We start from the raw sequence: 17,799 nt of genomic DNA on the forward strand, positions 1-17,799 counted from the left end.
GTTTATTTTTGTCTACTTTTTCCCGTTGGAATGTCTTTTTTTTTTTTTTTTTTTTTAATGAACTGCTACATCCCTACATTTGCAGTTTCATAGTAGATGTTCAATGATGAGTGCATCAGATCTGTTAAAATTTTTAATATACATATATGCCTATATGATATGTTAGTAAAACTGAAAAATTTTTGTATATTCCAGGAAGACTTTTAGGGCGTTACATAATTCCATTAGACCAAATTAGAGGAATATTTATTTAATGGCTCTTTAAGGTTTTTCTTGGTAGCTGTGGACTATGTACTGGATTGTTTCCATAATTTGCATTAGCTCAGTTACTGAGTCTTGCAAAAAAAATAGGTACATCTGCATAAAATTCACATAAACTTAAAAAAGTATCTTTTAAAATTTACACATCATTTGAGAGTCTTTATTTTACACATCAATATATGTTAATGGGTTAAAATTTTTTGCCTTTTATGGGAAAATAAATTTGATTTTAGAACTATTATTTTCTTCTTGAATATTGGTGTTAGTCCTATAATGTGAGTTTTAAATAGAGCTTTCAAATTTTTAAAGTACATGTTTTATTAGCTATTTTACATTAATAATTTCTTTCAACTGAAGGAACTCAGTGTATATAACAAATGATTAAAGTACACTTTTGCTTTAACAAAGAATAACATAACTTTAGTCATTCACCCAAACCATTCTTTGAAAGTGTTTATGTCACTTTTCTTAATATGTGGTTGTAAAAGTGTTGATTATGATGTTAACACTTTTAAGATGTCTGAAAAAAGAGCTCTAATGATTTTTCAGTTACGTCTTTTACTTCAGTTATTTTATGGATTAGCTAGGATACTTACTTTTTAAGTTAAAATTTGCATTGGGCCTCCCTCATGGTGCAGGCGCAGCGCAGCACTGCGAAGCTGTCCGCAGCCTCTGTAGTGTTGGTTCGATCCCTGCTGGCCTCGGAGCAACCCACATGGCAAGCAGACCTCTCCTGTCTCGCCCACTGCTCCCCTCAGCAGTGTATTTCGTCATTCTGCCTGTTCTGTTCCCCACTCTGTCTCTGGTGAATCCTCTCACCCTCCTACTCATGTGGACTGTACCCCAGCTCTTGTATAAATAAAATAAATCTTTCCAAAAAAGATAAAAATAAAATAAAATTTGCATTTAGAAATATAAATTCCACTTTAGGAATAACTATAGATGTGATATATTTTAGCCCTGTATAATCTCACTGAAGTATAATCTTTTTAAAACTTTCATTAAAAATAAAGTAATAAAGATTTCTAAAATTATGGTTTTTGATGCAATACTGCTGGCTTTATTAGTTTTGTTTGTTTTGGGAATGTTGTGATAAAAGTGTTTCAGTGCTATTAGAGAGGAGATGGGTGTTATTATTTTAATTGAAACAGACAAATCTTTCTGCTACCCAATTGCTTGAGTCACTTCTAGAACATCTCTGACAAGTAGATTTATGATCTTTTAGCATCTAGGTTTTTTTTTGTTTGTGTTTTTTTTTTTTTTTTTTTTTTTTTTTTTTAATGAACTGTGCTTCTTGGGCATGTAAAGTGTATGAGCTCTGAAGTTGGAAAGGCCTCAACTGAAATCTACCTTTCCCAAACTCTAGCTCTATAACGTTAGTTAAATTATGTAAACTCCTTGTGCCACAATTTCTATATTTATAAAGTTGGCTCTATTAATACCTGCATCTCAGGTTTCCTTTTACCATTGAGTAGGATACTAAAGAAGAAGAAAGACAAATATCAGATGATTTCACTCATGCAGAATGTAAAAAGCAAAGCGAAGAAACAAAACAAACCCTTGAGATCTAACCACAGAACTGTGGCTGCCAGAAAGGGAGCCTAGTGGCATGGGAGTAAAGTGGGGAAAGGACCAAGTAAGCTATGGTAGAAGATACTGGTGCTTTGATGGTGGGCATGGTGTGATAACATATGCATGTAGAGCTGTGAAAACCTGTACCTTAAGACTGTTGTGAATCAACAGTACCTCAATAAACATAATTAAAAAAAAATATTGGACATGGTAGATATTGCCAAATAGCAGTTATAATAATTGGACATAGTAGATATTGCCAAATAGCAGTTATAATATTTTTTGGTAGGATATTATGTGAACTATAATTTTATGTGAATTAAAAATTTTTCTTCTATACTTTAGGCATATTTATCATTACTATATTCATGGCCCAAAAGGAAATGAAAAACGGATGTCAAAAGAAGCTGGACCTTTCAACAACATTGATATTGAAGTAAGATAAAATCATTAAGTATCTGTTCCAGTTCCAAATGACTCAAGGAAAATCAGTTAATAATTAGACAGCTCTTCTGTCTTTTTACCACAGTACTTTGATAATATGATATTCAAGTAAAAGGAACCATTCCTAGACATACTGTTCTTGAACCTTTATGTACTATAGTATCTGATTTTTTTCTTCTTCCCCTGTCTTCTATAGAAGTGTGAGTTGTTGCTAAACACTATTTCTTAAAGCAGGGAGGAATAGGAGCATAAATAGCTTCCCATTTGTTCTTAGTTTCATGATGTCAAAGCAAGATTTAGTCGCACAGAACATACGAGTGTTGGGTTCTTAATATCCTTGCCCACACATTATAAAGAATTTCACTTGTTACCTCTTCCAAGAAACCTTGAATTAAATGTACTGATGACTTATCTGTCCTTCAGCACTGCTTTGCTCTTTCTTTACTTTCTATTTTTTTAGTAGTCTATACCTTAGTCAGATGCTACTTACAACTATTTAACCCATATATAAATTTGTGTATTTTGTTATTGCTGGATGGCTATTCATATAAGTAAAATGTAGTCTTTGCCTATTCTGTTCTTGGATTGTAGCTCAGAACTAAAGTCATCACTGTAGAATTCAGGCTACTGGAGGGGGAGGGAGATGGGGAGAGCAAAGTGGGTAGGGGGGCACAATGGACTATAATGGAGGACTTTTGGTGCCTTGGTGGTGGGTGTGGTGTGGTAACATATATCTGAAGGGTATGAACTTATACCTCTAAAATACAATGTTGTATATCATTGTTACCTCCAAAAATACAAAATCCCCTCCCCCAAAAGTAAAGTCATCATAGAATTTAATTATTTTTGTTTTATTTTTATTTTAGATTTCTATGTTTGAAAAGGGGAAGGCACCTAAGATTGTCAACCTAAGGGAAATACAAGATGACATGCAGACGTTGTATATAAACACAGCAGCTGATAGTTTTGAGTTCAAGGCTCATGTTGAAGGAGACGGTGTAGTGGAAGGGATTATTCGCTATCACCCTTTTTTATATGATAGAGAAACTTACCCTGATGATCCATGCTTTCCATCAAGTATGTTAATCTTTTGTCTTAGCTACAAAATGTGAAGTTGTGATTTAGGATAGTGATTTATTTTCTTTAGTGATTTGGTTAACAATTATTATTAGTTGGGCATTTAAGCTTAGATAAATGTTAAAACTTTTTTCCTTATGCAAATCTTAAGTTGTAAGATATTTTTAGCTTTTATAATTCTTGATTTTTGTGTATTTTCACTTCCAGGTTAATAAAGCACTGACTTTGGGAAGTATTACATATTCTTTTCTCATTGAGCTCTTACCAAATTAAACTTTTAGTTATGTACTGCATATTAATCTTTTATATATTCTCATATTGTCTTCCTGTTATCTTTGCAAATACTTTTGAAGTTTTAAACTTTATATAGTCAAATCATTGTTTTCATTATGCTTTTTGATTTTGTCTTGTAGAAGGTTTTATATGTCGAGACTATAGAAAGTTTCTATAGGCTTTAAAAATTATTTTATGTTTAGGTCTTTAATGCATCTGTAATCTTTTTTATGTGTAGCATGATATAGAGCTTTAACTTAATATTTTTCATCTGGGTATTTAGTTCCTAGTACCATCCATTGAATGTTAAGACCTTTACAGTAGTTCAAAATACTAATTTTATAAAAATACTAAGTTTCTATTAGTACATAGATCTGAATTCTTGACTATCGATTTATTTTATTTTTTTATTTTGTATTTTTATACATGAGAATGATTATCTTGTAGCTTTAGCACATACTGATATCTGTAGGAGATCAGCACTGTTCTTTTTGAGAAGATTCTTATTTCTTAATCTTTTACTCCTCTAGAAACTTTGGAATCACTTTATATATTTGAAAAATCTTAGTGGGAATATTGAGATTGTGTTGAAATCACAGATTATCAATATTAAACCTTCTCATTCAGAATGCTTCTTTATTTATATATATATATATTTAGTATGTGGGTTCTAGAGCGAGATTTCCTGTTTGAATCCTATCTTCATCACTTTCTGTTTATAAACTTAGACAAACTGCTTCTTGCCTTAATTTTCTTACCTGTACAATAGGTTATAATTAACAGTTCAATCCTCATTTGAGGGTTAACTAAGAAACTGCTCAAAGTTCTTAGGAAAGCACCCAACATTAGGTTTAGTACGGGCCCATACATGTTGTTATGCAGTGGCTCTGTCTCCTGTGATGTCCTGATCCCTTTTTAATTTGCCATTTCTAATTTTTGTATGCTTATGGACAAAAAGATAAAGTTCTATATTGATTAAGAACATGAATTAAGATCACGAACATGAATTCATCTAGAAATGATAAGAGAAATAAAAACTAGCAAGTTGAGTGATGATCAAAGGGGGTTTCCAAAAGTAGTGATTTGATGATTGGTTGGAACTTTTATAAAAGGTCTTCTTATGAGGTTCCCCCTCCCCTCCAGAGGAAGGCTTTGTTTGGGTTGGTGACTTAATGCCAGAATAATTGAACTGTTACTTTATCGGGATCATAGTGTTTGACCCTAATTTATCTGGATGTATGAAAATAGGTTACTAACAAATATCTATATGTTATAGACAATTTTGTTAATTGTACTTTCAGTGCTTTCTCACATGTTGCAGTTCCAACTTTATTACCTGAGTATGATCTTTAGAAATTTAATAATTTACATAAAGTTAAATTCAGTGTTATTAATTCATTCAAACTATGCAAAATTGCTGCTATCTGATACCATAGATTTCCCAGATGACTTTTATGTGAACATACTGATTCTGGCAGAACTGTGAAACTCGGATACAAGATTCTAGCTCATTTGTTTGGTTGGGAATAGGGATTCTGCTATAGACAGAATTCTTTGGACATATGATTCTTAACTCTTTAAGTTTTATAGATTGTAATGGGGAAAATCAATATAGTCAAAATAACTTCTATCAAAAGTGGTGTATAAATTTAGCACAGTTCCCCTAAAATACCAACAATAGTCTTCGAAGACATTGAAAAAAGAATATTAAAACTTGTGTGGTGGGCCTCCCCTGGTGGCGCAGCGGTTGAGCTGCCCGCAGCCTGCAGTTCGTTCCCCTGTGGCTGGTGAGTGTCCCACAAAATAAATGAATGAATGAATAAATAAAACTCATGTGGAACCATAAAAGGTCTTGTGTAGCAAAAGAAATCCTGAGAAAAAAAAGAGAAATATAGGTACCATAATACCTGTCTTTAAGCTAAACTATAAAGCAACAGTAATTAAAACAAAATGGTATTGAAATAGAAATACACACATGTATTAAGGAACAGAATCAAAAGCATAGGTAAACCATGTGTGTATTAATACTTAATTTGTGATAAAGGAGCCATGATCAAGCAATGGGGGTTGGACTGAATAGCTAGTGTAAAAGAATGAATTTGGTTCACTCTATGCACAAAAATAAATTTTAAATGGATTTAGTTAGATACAAGAGCTGTAACAATAAAATATAAAGAAGAAAATATTGGTGCTAGATTTCATGACATCAACAATACATATGTTTAATGAGAGTCCATCCCTATAGCAAGAGAAATAAAAGCAGAAATAAACTATTGGGATTACCTCAAAATAAAAACTTAGACAGCAAGAGAAAATATTAGTAGGTTTAGAAGATATTGAATGGGAAAAAAAGTTCACATAATTACATAAGTGACAAGGGATTAATGTGCAAAATTAAAACCTTATTCAATTTAACAATGAAAAACAACCCTATAAATAAATGGTCAGACAATCTGACCAGTTGACCAAATTGGATATCCAGAGGCAATGAATAATGGAAAAATGTTCATCATCACATTTAATAAAAGACATGCAGATTAAAACTACAATGGGTTATGATCTCACACCTATGAGAATGGCATGTTTTAAAAAGATCCCCAATAGCCTGTATAGGACGTGGATAAAGAGGAACTCTGTTGCACTATTGGTGGGAATGTTAAGTGGTGCAGCCATTTTGGAAAATGATACTGATTTACCTTATACAACTAAAAATACAAATAAACTTTGACCTGGCAACCTCACTCTCAGACATTTATCCAAGAACATGAAATCATCAACTCGAAGACTTATATGCTCTATAATGTTTATTGCAACACTATTTACAAGAACTAAGACTTGAACCTCCGTGCCTGCTGATAGTGAACTAGGTCAAGAGGATGTGATATATACACAGTATGAAATGTTATTCAACCACATAGAAAAACAAAATGTTGCTATTTATGGCAGATTAGAAAGTGTAGTAAAGCAAGTCAGTTAAAATATTGGACATTTACGTAACAGAAAATTCGACAAAGGAACATATTTATAAAAACTAGCTGACACTAATAAATGAAGAGAGACTTCTGAGATTAAGAGGGAGTGGGTAGGAAGAAAGGTCAAAGAATATAGGGATGGTGGGGGGAGGAATATTACAGGATAGCAGCTAGCATAGTACTCCTAAGAAAGATTGATTAATTATAAGTAATTATGGACTTTTAAAGGAGAGTGTGATACCACTTTGGAAGTCTTCCTTTCTAAAGGTAAACTAAGCTACTTTGAGGCTTTATAGAATGAACTGTGAAAGATCATCTGAGTGTTTTGTTACCTTTTCTTTGAAGCAACTAATATTTCACATGCAGATATTGATTTCTCAGTGATGAAAACTGCAGATATGCCATACCAATGAAAATTTTGTTCTACATATTTCTTTGCTTCTAGAGTTAAAAGATGAAGATGATGATGATGATTGTTTCATACTTGAGAAAGCAGCAAGAGGAAAAAGACCAATTTTTGAATGTTTTTGGAATGGACGGCTAATACCATATACATCTGTTGAAGAGTAAGTTTTGATTTTTGCTGAAATTACATTGTTTCATAACCTAATCTTTTTACTAACTAATATTTTGTTCTGTTCAAGCTTTGACTGGTGTGCTCCTCCGAAGAAGAGAGGGCTTGCACCAATTGAGTGCTACAACAGAATATCTGGTGCATTATTCACTAATGACAAATTCCAAGTCAGCACAAATAAACTGACTTTTATGGATCTTGAGCTAAAACTGAAAGATAAGAACACCCTTTTTACAAGGATTTTAAATGGACAGGTATGATTTTAAATATCAAGTTTTGAATATTTGCAAATGATCTATTTTAAGTAAAGCAAAAGTCATTAATACTGTAGATTTATGCTGATAATTATGGACACTGATAATTATGGGCACTTTCAAATTTAATCAAAAGAATAAATTTTTCTTTATAGGTATTTTTGTGTTCACCAAGATTTCAAACTGATTAGGCCATGTTTGGATAATATTTACCAATCTTTTTTAGATTTTAGTATCAAGACCTTCACATAAGAATAGAATCTGCAGAAGCATGTGCATTTGATGAGAGTATATGAGAACAGTTTAATCCAACACATGGTTATGTTTATGTAGTAATAACCTAAATGCTTAATTTTATCTAATCTAGAGGATAGAATTGCGGTAAAACTGTAATACTTTGGGCTAAATGATGGTTTGCAATCATTCAATATTAAAATCCATGCATTGATTGATAGAAGAATGATACACTTTTAAAAAGTTAAATGAAACTGGTGTACCTTTGTTTTACCAAATACCTCAGAAACTGACTTGATACTATTCTTTCAGCAATTTAATATTGAGTTTCCAAGAGATAGAAGAACATTTTTTTGTGTGAACTTAGAATTGCTGGGCAGTAAATAATATATAGCACATAGTATTTATAGTCACTTTTCCCTACAAGATGTTAAAATTCATTTTGCTGTTAATAAAAGATTAGGATTCATGGAGATTAAAATACTTTTAAAGAATTTTCTGTTGAGAAAAGTCTTATTTGCATTCAGTTATAATACACCTGGAGTTTTATATTATGGTATTAATTATCAAACTTTTATTGAATAATTTGGTCTTTCTAGAAGTTATCCACAATGGGTTCTATTCCTTTTTTACCTTGTAACATTAAAATATATATTTCTCTAATTTTTGAAAATTTCAAATACTCAGAACGGTTGAAAGAATATTGTCATGAATACCTACATACTCCTCTCCTAGATTTTCATCTTGGCACATCTTTAACATTGTCCTTTGACACATTACCAAGTTTTTGGAGTAAACCGTCTGGTAATTTGGTTGATTGATAGTGAAAACTGGAGGTTTAAGTTTTAGCTTAGAACAATTTTTTTCTAATACAATGAAGTGCAATAGAAAAATTTGGTTGGCAGAGTATATCATTACTAGTTAATAATTTTAATATCTGTCAGATTGTACTAACAGCGGTGGTTTGCTGATTAAGGAAAGAATTAGTATCTGGGAACAGGATTTCCTTAAAACTGCGTAACATTTTCTTTAGTCATTACCATGTACATGTATTTCTTAATCAAGTAACTTTAAAATTCATTTTTTTGTTTTTAATGATTATGGTATGACTCTTCTAACTGCATACTGCAAAAACTTAATCTGAAATTATTTTTAATTTTGCCCTATCTTTCTTTGGAAATGTTCTGTTGTAGAGTAAGGTGTGTAGGAAGAAATGAACTGTAACTTTATGCATTGTCTTCTTTGAAAGCATTTAACGTGAAGATTGTTTCCTACTCAGTATCCTAAAGATAGTCATGAAACAAATAATGCAGCTTATGTTTCAATATAATATCTCTGTCCTGTTTCCCAGAAATGGGAGTTGTTAAGCAGTGGCATATTTTCTTATTATTAGAAAATACCTCATTTTGATTTTGTGATTTAATTTCTTTGAATAGTTAAAAAGAAAAATGTGCATTGTAGAGCACTATTTCTCAACCTCTTTTTCATTATTAAGGAGACTTTTTAGTCTATTTTTTCCCTGTATCACTCCCCCAATGACATTTTAATACAGTAGATATGCCATATTTATGCTTATGTACTCTGTGTGTGTATATCTATGCTTAATACATAAAGAAGATTTTTATTTTCCTGTTGAGAATATTCATGGTTTACAGTGAGAAGGCTAGTTTTCCTTCTTCTGGACTAACAATGTTGGTCATGTTTTGGTGTATCCTAAAGTTTAAAGCAAGGAATGGAAGCTTTGTTGTTGGTACTAACCACTGAGACCTTGGTACCAAGGATGAGACCAAAATTTTCCTTTCTGTAGTAATGCTTTTGTTAGAAATCTAACATTGTATGGAAGAAAGATCTAGAAAAATATTTTTGGGTTTTTTTGGGGGGGAGGGTCCTGGGGGGTGCTAAGTTAGAATGAATGGCAAGTGTCTATTATATTTTTTTCCTTGTAGCTATATTTCATAGAATGTTTAAACATTTTACAGGAACAACGAATGAAAATTGACAGAGAATTTGCTTTGTGGCTGAAGGACTGTCATGAAAAGTATGACAAACAAATAAAGTTTACACTTTTTAAAGGAATTATTACACGTCCTGATCTTCCTTCTAAGAAGCAGGGCCCTTGGGCCACATATGCAGCAATAGAATGGGATGGAAAAATATACAAAGCAGGACAACTGGTAGGTTATACTTTTTTAGATTCAGTTTTTAGGATTTTAAACTGTTACATGTGTTTTGAATTTAAACAGCAACTAGAAGTAATGTATGTATTGACTCCATAGGAGCCAGAAAAGAATGAAAGGGCCAAAATAATTTTAATTACATATTTTAACTTAGCATCTTTAACAACCCTATTTATTACCAAATTCTCAATTTGTAAGGGTTTTATTGTTTCTTGCACTAATCCTTATTCGAGAGCCTTAGTTTTTAATATGTGATATAATGAGTTTGTACTAAAGTTTTATTGAGTACTTGCTGCTTGTAAGTTACTGTGCTCATGTACTGCATTGTGGAGCATGTAGCATTCTAGAAAAATGTCTTTAAGAATGTTATAGCCTGAAAGCAAAGATAACTGAAGCATAAATAGTAATAGATAAGAAAGGGATAAGAGGCGTGAAAAGGGAGGATGAGTAGTGCTTTGACAGTTTATAGTAGAGAGGTTTTTGACTTTGGATCAACTGTGAAAAAAGAATAAATCATGAAATTCTTTAAATGAAATCTTTAGTCTTGAAATCATGAAATCCCAAAAGAAGTGGCATTTGTATAGATCTTGAAAGAGATGGAGATGCAGGTTTATATAGATAATTACAAAGGTAAAAGTGTCCATTCTCTCCAGAGAGAGAATGTTTCATAAACATGAAAGTAGTCTTCATAAATCTGAAGCTTTGAAATTAAATACCCAAACCTAAAAATATTGGGTGTAACTAGAGCACCTGACTTTCACAGCATTTTGGGGATAGAATGACAAGAAGGAACTGGCAAAGCAGAATAAAAGAGATAAGCTGGAAAGATAGAAAGATGCTAGGTGAATACAGTATTCTCAAAGTCATGAAGAGTTACAAGAAAGAAGCGATCATCAGTTTTGCCTTGTAAACTATGCTTGTGCAGCGCAGTGCTTTTTCGGGGAGGTAACATGGAGCATAGGCCAAGACATGGGTAAGTGTAGGAAAAACGCAAGTTTTAGAGTTGCGCTGTCTTAACCATTGTTTATTTGTGAAGGAAATAGTTCAGAAACAAGACTAGGCTTGGGTATAAACTGTTGTAGTCATTATTGGGAATTTCTGAGTGGGACTTACGGAGATGACTTTTCGATTTTTCAAGGCCAGTAAGGAAAAGAATTATAGGGAAATTTTCAGGTAATGCATGAAAGAAATAACTTCAGAGTTTGGAAGTCACTGTAATTTTTTTTTTTTTAAAGATTTATTTATTTATTTATTTATACAAGCATTGGGTACAGTCAGAAGCAAGGGAGGGTGAGAGAATTCACCAGAGCCAGAGCGGGGAGCAGAACAGGCAGAAGGACCGAAGTACACTGCTGAGGGGAGCAGCGGGTGGCAGGAGAGGTCTACGCGCCATGTGGGACCCTCGCCCTGTGGCCGGGGATCAAACCGGCGCTGCATAGGCTGCAGGCAGCTTCGCAACCCAGTGCTCAACCACTGCGCCACCGGGGAGGCCCGGAAGTCACTGTAATTTTATGGGAAAAAGGTTGTAGGTAGTTTGGCATTCATAATAATTAACATTAAATGTGTTTGGGACCTTTTTAGACACGCATGGCATTTTTGTATGAAAAGTGTCTCTACAAAGATATGTGAAGAATAAGAGAACTACATCAACATTACTTCTATTAGAATGTTATTAGAATGTTAGTCCTTTTATCATTAAATTTTTATCATTGAATTTTTTCCTTGTTTATAGTAGTTCTATGAAAATATAATGTAAAATCTGTTTCTCTCAGTAAATATTAATACTAACACCTTTTTAAAAAAATAAATATTAGGTCAAGACAATCAAGACACTTCCTCTCTTTTATGGAAGCATAGTAAAATTTTTCCTTTATGGTGATCATGATGGAGAAGTATATGCCACAGGAGGAGAAGTTCAGATTGCAATGGTAAGACAGCAAAGGAATAAAAAAACATTAAAATCTCTTAGTATTCCCTACTTTTGCTTTAATGTTGAAATACAGACACAGTATTTTATATTTGCCAGCATTAGATTTTTCCATCAGATAAAGTAGTGTTAGCATATTTGATGTTTTATATTTAATATTTTTCATAATCTGTAGAATTTAATATGTATATATGCAGTGTTATACAACCATATATATATTATTGCTTGTTATCACAGTACATTTCTATGGTGCACATTTCCTTCAAGGCTCATAAGCTAGTATACTTTGGAGTCAGAATTCTATTTCAAGAATGAATAACTCCAAAACTGTAGTGTGTTTTATCCCAATACCATGCTCTTATCAATATTTGAATGATACTTAATTAGATATAAGGAGGTTACATGAAATGGAATATAGTGTAATAATAGTTATTGCAATTATATGCTCAATTAGTATAAAATATATTTCTTTGGAATAAGTAATGTTTTTATTGCAGCTATATTTGAGTAGTTTTGAAATGAGTATAAATTATTTTACTTATTCAGGAACCTCAAGCACTATATGATGAAATAAAAACTGTGCCAATTGCAAAGCTGGATAGGACAGTTGCTGAGAAAGCTGTAAAAAAATATGTAGAAGATGAAATGGCAAGGTAAGTCACATATCAAGATGATTAATAAAAATAACCAAAAAATCAAGAGTGATTGTAGTGTTTTTAACTCTTCTTGATTGTCTTACTTGTCTAATGGGCATTTGTAGTCTTAGAGTGTATGTTCTAATGAGCATTTTGCCTTTAAAGACTTTGAAAAATGGGCCTTCCTAGTGGCGCAGGGTTAAAAAAGTCTCAGCGCTATCAAGCTATCGCCAGCCACTGCAACATGAGTTTGATTCCCCCGCCAAGGAGACCTCTCCTGTCTCGCCGGCTGCCCCCTTCAGCAGTGTATTTTAGTAGATCTGCCTGTTGTCTCCCCATTGTCTCTGGTGAATCCTCTCACTCTTGGAACTCTGGCCTACACCCCAGTTCTTGTATACATACATATATACATACATACATACATACATACATAAATGATCTAAAAACAAATAAAATCTTGGAGAGCTCTAGCTATGTAAACAGAATTCTATATTTGTTTTATAGGAAAAGGAAATTTTATATTCTGATTGTAACTACTACCAGCACTGTTTAAGATATGTTTTTTTAAAGGAGGTAGAAAAACAAGTCTGGCTGTTATATTGCTAATAACGTAGTAATTTTCATTCTTACTGAATCTCCAGATTAATGTTCTGTTTTAGCGTTTATGCTGTTCCCCAAAGGTAACTAGAACTGATGATGAATAGAAAATCGGGCCTCCCCGGTGGCGCAGCGGTTGAGCGCTGGCTTGCAAAGCTGCCCGCAGCCTCTGCAGCACCGGTTCGATCCCCGGCTGCTCCCTGGCCACCAGAGGAGGGTCCCGCATGGCGCGCAGACCTCTCCTGCCGCCCGCTGCTCCCCTCAGCAGTGTACTTTGGTCCTTCTGCCTGCTCTGCTCCCCACTCTGGCTTTGGTGTTTGGTGAATTCTCTCACCCTCCCGCGCTTCTGACTGCACCCAGTGCTTGTATAAATAATTAAAATAAATCTTTAAAAAAAAAAACAAAAAGAAAAGAAAATCACCAACAGTGGGCAATTCCTGGCTCTTAGTAACAAAAGAGATAAAAGTAGCCACAGCAATAAGGAGAAAAAGAATTTTAGATTATTAATGTAGCATTTCAGATTTAACTTTAAAAATGTGTCAGATAAATATTAAAAAGTTTCTGATAACTTTCATTTAAGACCATAATTTACACAGTTCATGAAACATTAATACACTGTTTTCATAACAGGCTCCCAGATAGATTGTCAGTAACTTGGCCAGAAGGAGATGAATTACTGCCAAATGAGGCTAGACCTGCTGGAACACCCATTGGTATGTTTTTTGGTTGGTTTTTACTAATACCAGAAAATATTTTTCTTGGATCTTACATTTCTAATATATAAAAGAACTTGGGAAATTAAAATACTGTGTAAAATACACATGGTAGTATTTTTTAGGTGTAACTAAGACATTTTTATTGCAAATTTTGCATTTGCAGGTGCATTAAGAATTGAAATACTCAACAAAAAAGGGGAAGCAATGCAGAAACTTCCAGGAACAAGTCATGGAGGGTCAAAGAAACTCCTGGTTGAGCTCAAGGTTATATTACACTGTAAGTGAACTAATTTGATCTTTAATATTGTTCTTAAATATGGAATATGAATTTTAATATCTTCTTATAATTATTGATGACCCAGCAATCTGATAGACACAGTGGATTTGAATAGTTGGAAATTTCATGTGTCATGAATAATCAGATTTTGTCAGTTTTTTTATTGTGGTAAACCATATGTAACAAATTTGCTATCTTAACCATTTTTAAATGTCAAGTTCAATGCCATTAAATACATTCATATTGTTGTGCAACTATTACCATTCTCCATCACCCTAAGTTTTCATCATCCCAGATTGAAACTCTAGTGATAGCATTCCCTTATTCCCATCCCCCGTTCTCTGATAAACTCTGTTCTACTTTCTGTTTCCATGAATTTTACTACTTTGAGTATCTCATATAACTGGAATCATACAGTATTTGTTCATTGTGTCCTGCTTATTTCACTTAACTTACTATCTTCAAATTCCATCTATGTTGGAGTGTCAGAATTTCCTTTACTTTCTAAAGCTGAATAATACTTCACTCTCTGTGTATGCTACATTTTATTTATCCATTAATGCATCAGCAGACACTTGGATTGCTTCCACATTTTTAGCTATTGAGAGTAATGCTGCTATGTACATTGATGTACAAATGTCTGTTCTTGTCCCTGATTGCAGTTTTTTGGATGCATGACCAGATGTGGAATTGCTGGATCATATGGTAGTTCTATGTTTAATTTTTTGAGGGACAGTCATGTATTTTTCCATAGTAGCAAAAATGGCAGCACCATTTTACATTCTCATTAGCAATGCACAGGGAATATGTCTTTCTAATTGATGTGTGGTTTTGATTTGCATTTATCTAATGATCAGTGAAGGTTAGCATCTCCTCTTGTGCCCTGTTGATGGTATATTTTGATGCAGAAAAGTTTATAGTTCAATTTGTCTATTTTTGATTTTGTTACCTTTGCTTTTGATGTCATGTCCAAGAAGTCATTACCATCTGTCATGAAGCTTTTCTTTAATATTTATTTCTAAGAATTTTATGGTTTTAGTTCTTAAATATAGTTACTTGATCCTTTTGAGTGAATTTTTATATAGGTTAAATTTTTCTTTTGGATATAAAAATCTTCTGTTGTATGAGAATATTCAGTTGTCAAAAAGACCACTCTTTCTCCAGGCTTGACACTTGTCAGAAATCATTTGACCATATATACATACAAGAGTTTTTTATTTTTTTATTTTTATATCATTGTTCATTTTTAAACAATATTTGCTTTTCCCCACCCCCTCGGGTGTAGTCTCCATAGAATTTCTTTTACCAATGCACCCGTGCACCATCACCAAAGTCCCCTGTGCTCCTCCCTCCCACCTTCTGATCCCTCTCCCTTCTCCTCCCCTGCAGTATGAATAACAGTACAAAACACAACAAAGCAAAAACAGATAATTATACAATAGTTTTTAAATTTTGTTTTAAATGAAATATTTTGTTTTACATCCTTGTTACCATTTTGACAGTTTAAGATTTCTTCCCTTAGGTGTGGTCACTGTAGCTCTCTCAAAACCAAAGTACCCATAGTCATTGTGCTCATCCCCACCCTCCTGGATATGCCTCAGGGCTGTGGTCACCTTTCAGGGTTTGTTATAGAGTTTGTCTTTGACCCTTTAGTTTCTCTCTCTTTCACATGTAACTGGCATTATCTGGTATTTATCTTTTTCCTTTTGGCTTATTTCACTTATATTCCCTTCTAGCTCCATTCATATTGCTGCAAATTGCATGCATTTATCTTTTGGGATTGCTGAGTAGTGTTCCATTATGTCTGCATACTACATCTTCTTGATTCACTTATCTGTTTTTGGGTACTTAAGTTGTTTCCATATCTTGACTATTGTAAATAGTGCTGCAATAAGCAAAGGAGTGCAGGTTTCCTTTCAAATTAGTGTTTTTACAGAACTTTGGGTAGATACTTAAGAATGGAATTTCTAGGTTGTATGGCAGATACATTTTTAGTCTTTTGAGGAACCACCCCACTACTTTCCCTAGGAGGTAGACCAGTCTGCTTTCCCACCAACAGCGTAAAAGTGTTCCTTTTTCTCCATATCATTTCCATCACTTGCTATTTTTATGGTCTTTATAATATGGGCCATTCTCACAGTTGTGAAGTGGTATCTCATTTAGTTTGCATTTCCCTGATTATAAATAATGATGAACAATTTTTCATGTGTCTGTTGGCATCTGCATGTTTTCTTTGGAGAAGTGCCTATTTAGCTCTTCTGCCCATTTTTTTTTTTTTTTAACTGGGTTGTTTGTTTTGTTGAATTGTATGAGTACCTTGTGGATCTTCAATATCAGTGTCTTACAGGTTTATGATGTGCAAATAATTCCTCCTATTCATATACAAGAGTTTTTCTCTGGACTTTCTGTTCCATTGGTCTATATGTCTGTCTTTCTGTATCAACCTGTTTTGACTATAGCTTTGCAATTTTGAAATCAGGAAGTGTGAGTTGTTCAACTGTGTTCTGTTTCCAGATTTTTTTTTTCTGTTGAGTGCCTTGAGATTCCATATGAATTTAGAATCAATTTTCTGTTTCTTTAAGAAATGGCATTGGAGTTAGGATAGGATTTATGTTGAATCATCAAATCAGTATTGTCTTCTTATTCCATGAACTTGATTTTATATCTTGCAAGTTTGCTGAATTTCTTATCTCTAACAGTTTTTTTGGTGTTGTTTTTAGGGTTTTCTACAATAAGATTGTCATCTAGAACAGAGATACTTCTTTTCTTTCCAATAGGAAGTCCTTTCGCTTTTTCTTTTGCATTATTGCACTGGTTAAAACTTCCAATACTGGAAGTTGAATAGAAGTGGTGGAAGTGGGCATCCTTTCTTATTCCTGATCGAATAGGTAATGCTATTAGTCTTTAATTTTTGAATATGATGTTAGCTCTTAGCTAACACCCAGTAGTTCTGCAAATATCCACACATGATCTAACCCTGTCTCCTCCTTCTACTTTGTCACATTTCATTTCCATCCTCATTCACTATACTCCTAATCAAAACTCTTCTTTTTATTCTCATGCAAGCCAGTTATTTTCACCTCTAGACATTTGCATGTATTTCATACTCTGCTAAGACTTGTAAACAGCAAGTTTTTTTTTTTTTTTTAAGATTTTATTTATTTATACAAGCACTGGGGTACAGGCCAGAGGCGCGGGAGGGTGAGAGAATCCACCAGAGACAGAGCAGGGAGCAGAACAGGCAGAAGGATGGAAATAAACTGCTGAGGGGAGCAGCAGGTGAGACTGGAGACATCTGCCGCACCATATGGGACTTTCCCTGGCTGGCTGGGAATCGAACCAGTGCTGCGGAGGCTGCGGACAGCTTCACGGCCTTGTGCTCAACCCACTGCGCCACCAGGGAGGCCCAACAGCAAATTTTTAATAAGCTCTTTATTTCTCAGGTTTCAGGTTTTGTCACTTTCTGATAAAGGCTTCTAATAATTACAGATTTTTTTCTATTTTTTTATAGTTTCACATTCATTTGTATAACTTGACATTTTGTTATTTCTTAAATGTGCACTTGCTCTGTAGAACAGAATTGGAAAACCATTAGGTTCTCAGAAAAGTCATTAGGCATTTTTGCTTGAAAAACACAGAAAAAATACATCATGGCTTCTGACAACCCAATATTTGTAAAGGAGCAGGTAGTAAATATTTAGGTTTTGGGTGTTTGATTTCTTTATGACAGCCACCTGATATTGAATAAAAACAGCCATGACAGTAAAGTGGTCTGTGGAACCCTTGGTCTAAATGATAGAAATATCGGG

The 17,799-nt window shown here is 33.6% G+C and overlaps 1 protein-coding gene across 1 annotated transcript in view; it reads left to right on the top strand.

Annotated features, from left to right (window-relative positions):
• SMCHD1 (structural maintenance of chromosomes flexible hinge domain containing 1) overlaps positions 1 to 17,799 on the top strand; it is a 137,379-nt gene that overhangs the window by 29,031 nt on the left and 90,549 nt on the right. Inside the window, exons 9-17 of the mRNA XM_037508775.2 lie at positions 2,179 to 2,269; positions 3,144 to 3,354; positions 7,045 to 7,165; positions 7,244 to 7,427; positions 9,641 to 9,835; positions 11,653 to 11,766; positions 12,312 to 12,418; positions 13,628 to 13,710; positions 13,877 to 13,990. Of these exons, the coding sequence (XP_037364672.1) occupies positions 2,179 to 2,269; positions 3,144 to 3,354; positions 7,045 to 7,165; positions 7,244 to 7,427; positions 9,641 to 9,835; positions 11,653 to 11,766; positions 12,312 to 12,418; positions 13,628 to 13,710; positions 13,877 to 13,990 (1,220 nt within the window). The remainder of the gene's footprint in view (positions 1 to 2,178; positions 2,270 to 3,143; positions 3,355 to 7,044; positions 7,166 to 7,243; positions 7,428 to 9,640; positions 9,836 to 11,652; positions 11,767 to 12,311; positions 12,419 to 13,627; positions 13,711 to 13,876; positions 13,991 to 17,799) is intronic.

Source organism: Talpa occidentalis, unplaced genomic scaffold (genome assembly GCF_014898055.3).
Source record: "Talpa occidentalis isolate TD23 unplaced genomic scaffold, MPIMG_talOcc4v2.1 talOcc4.13, whole genome shotgun sequence".
Classification (NCBI taxonomy): domain Eukaryota; kingdom Metazoa; phylum Chordata; class Mammalia; order Eulipotyphla; family Talpidae; genus Talpa; species Talpa occidentalis.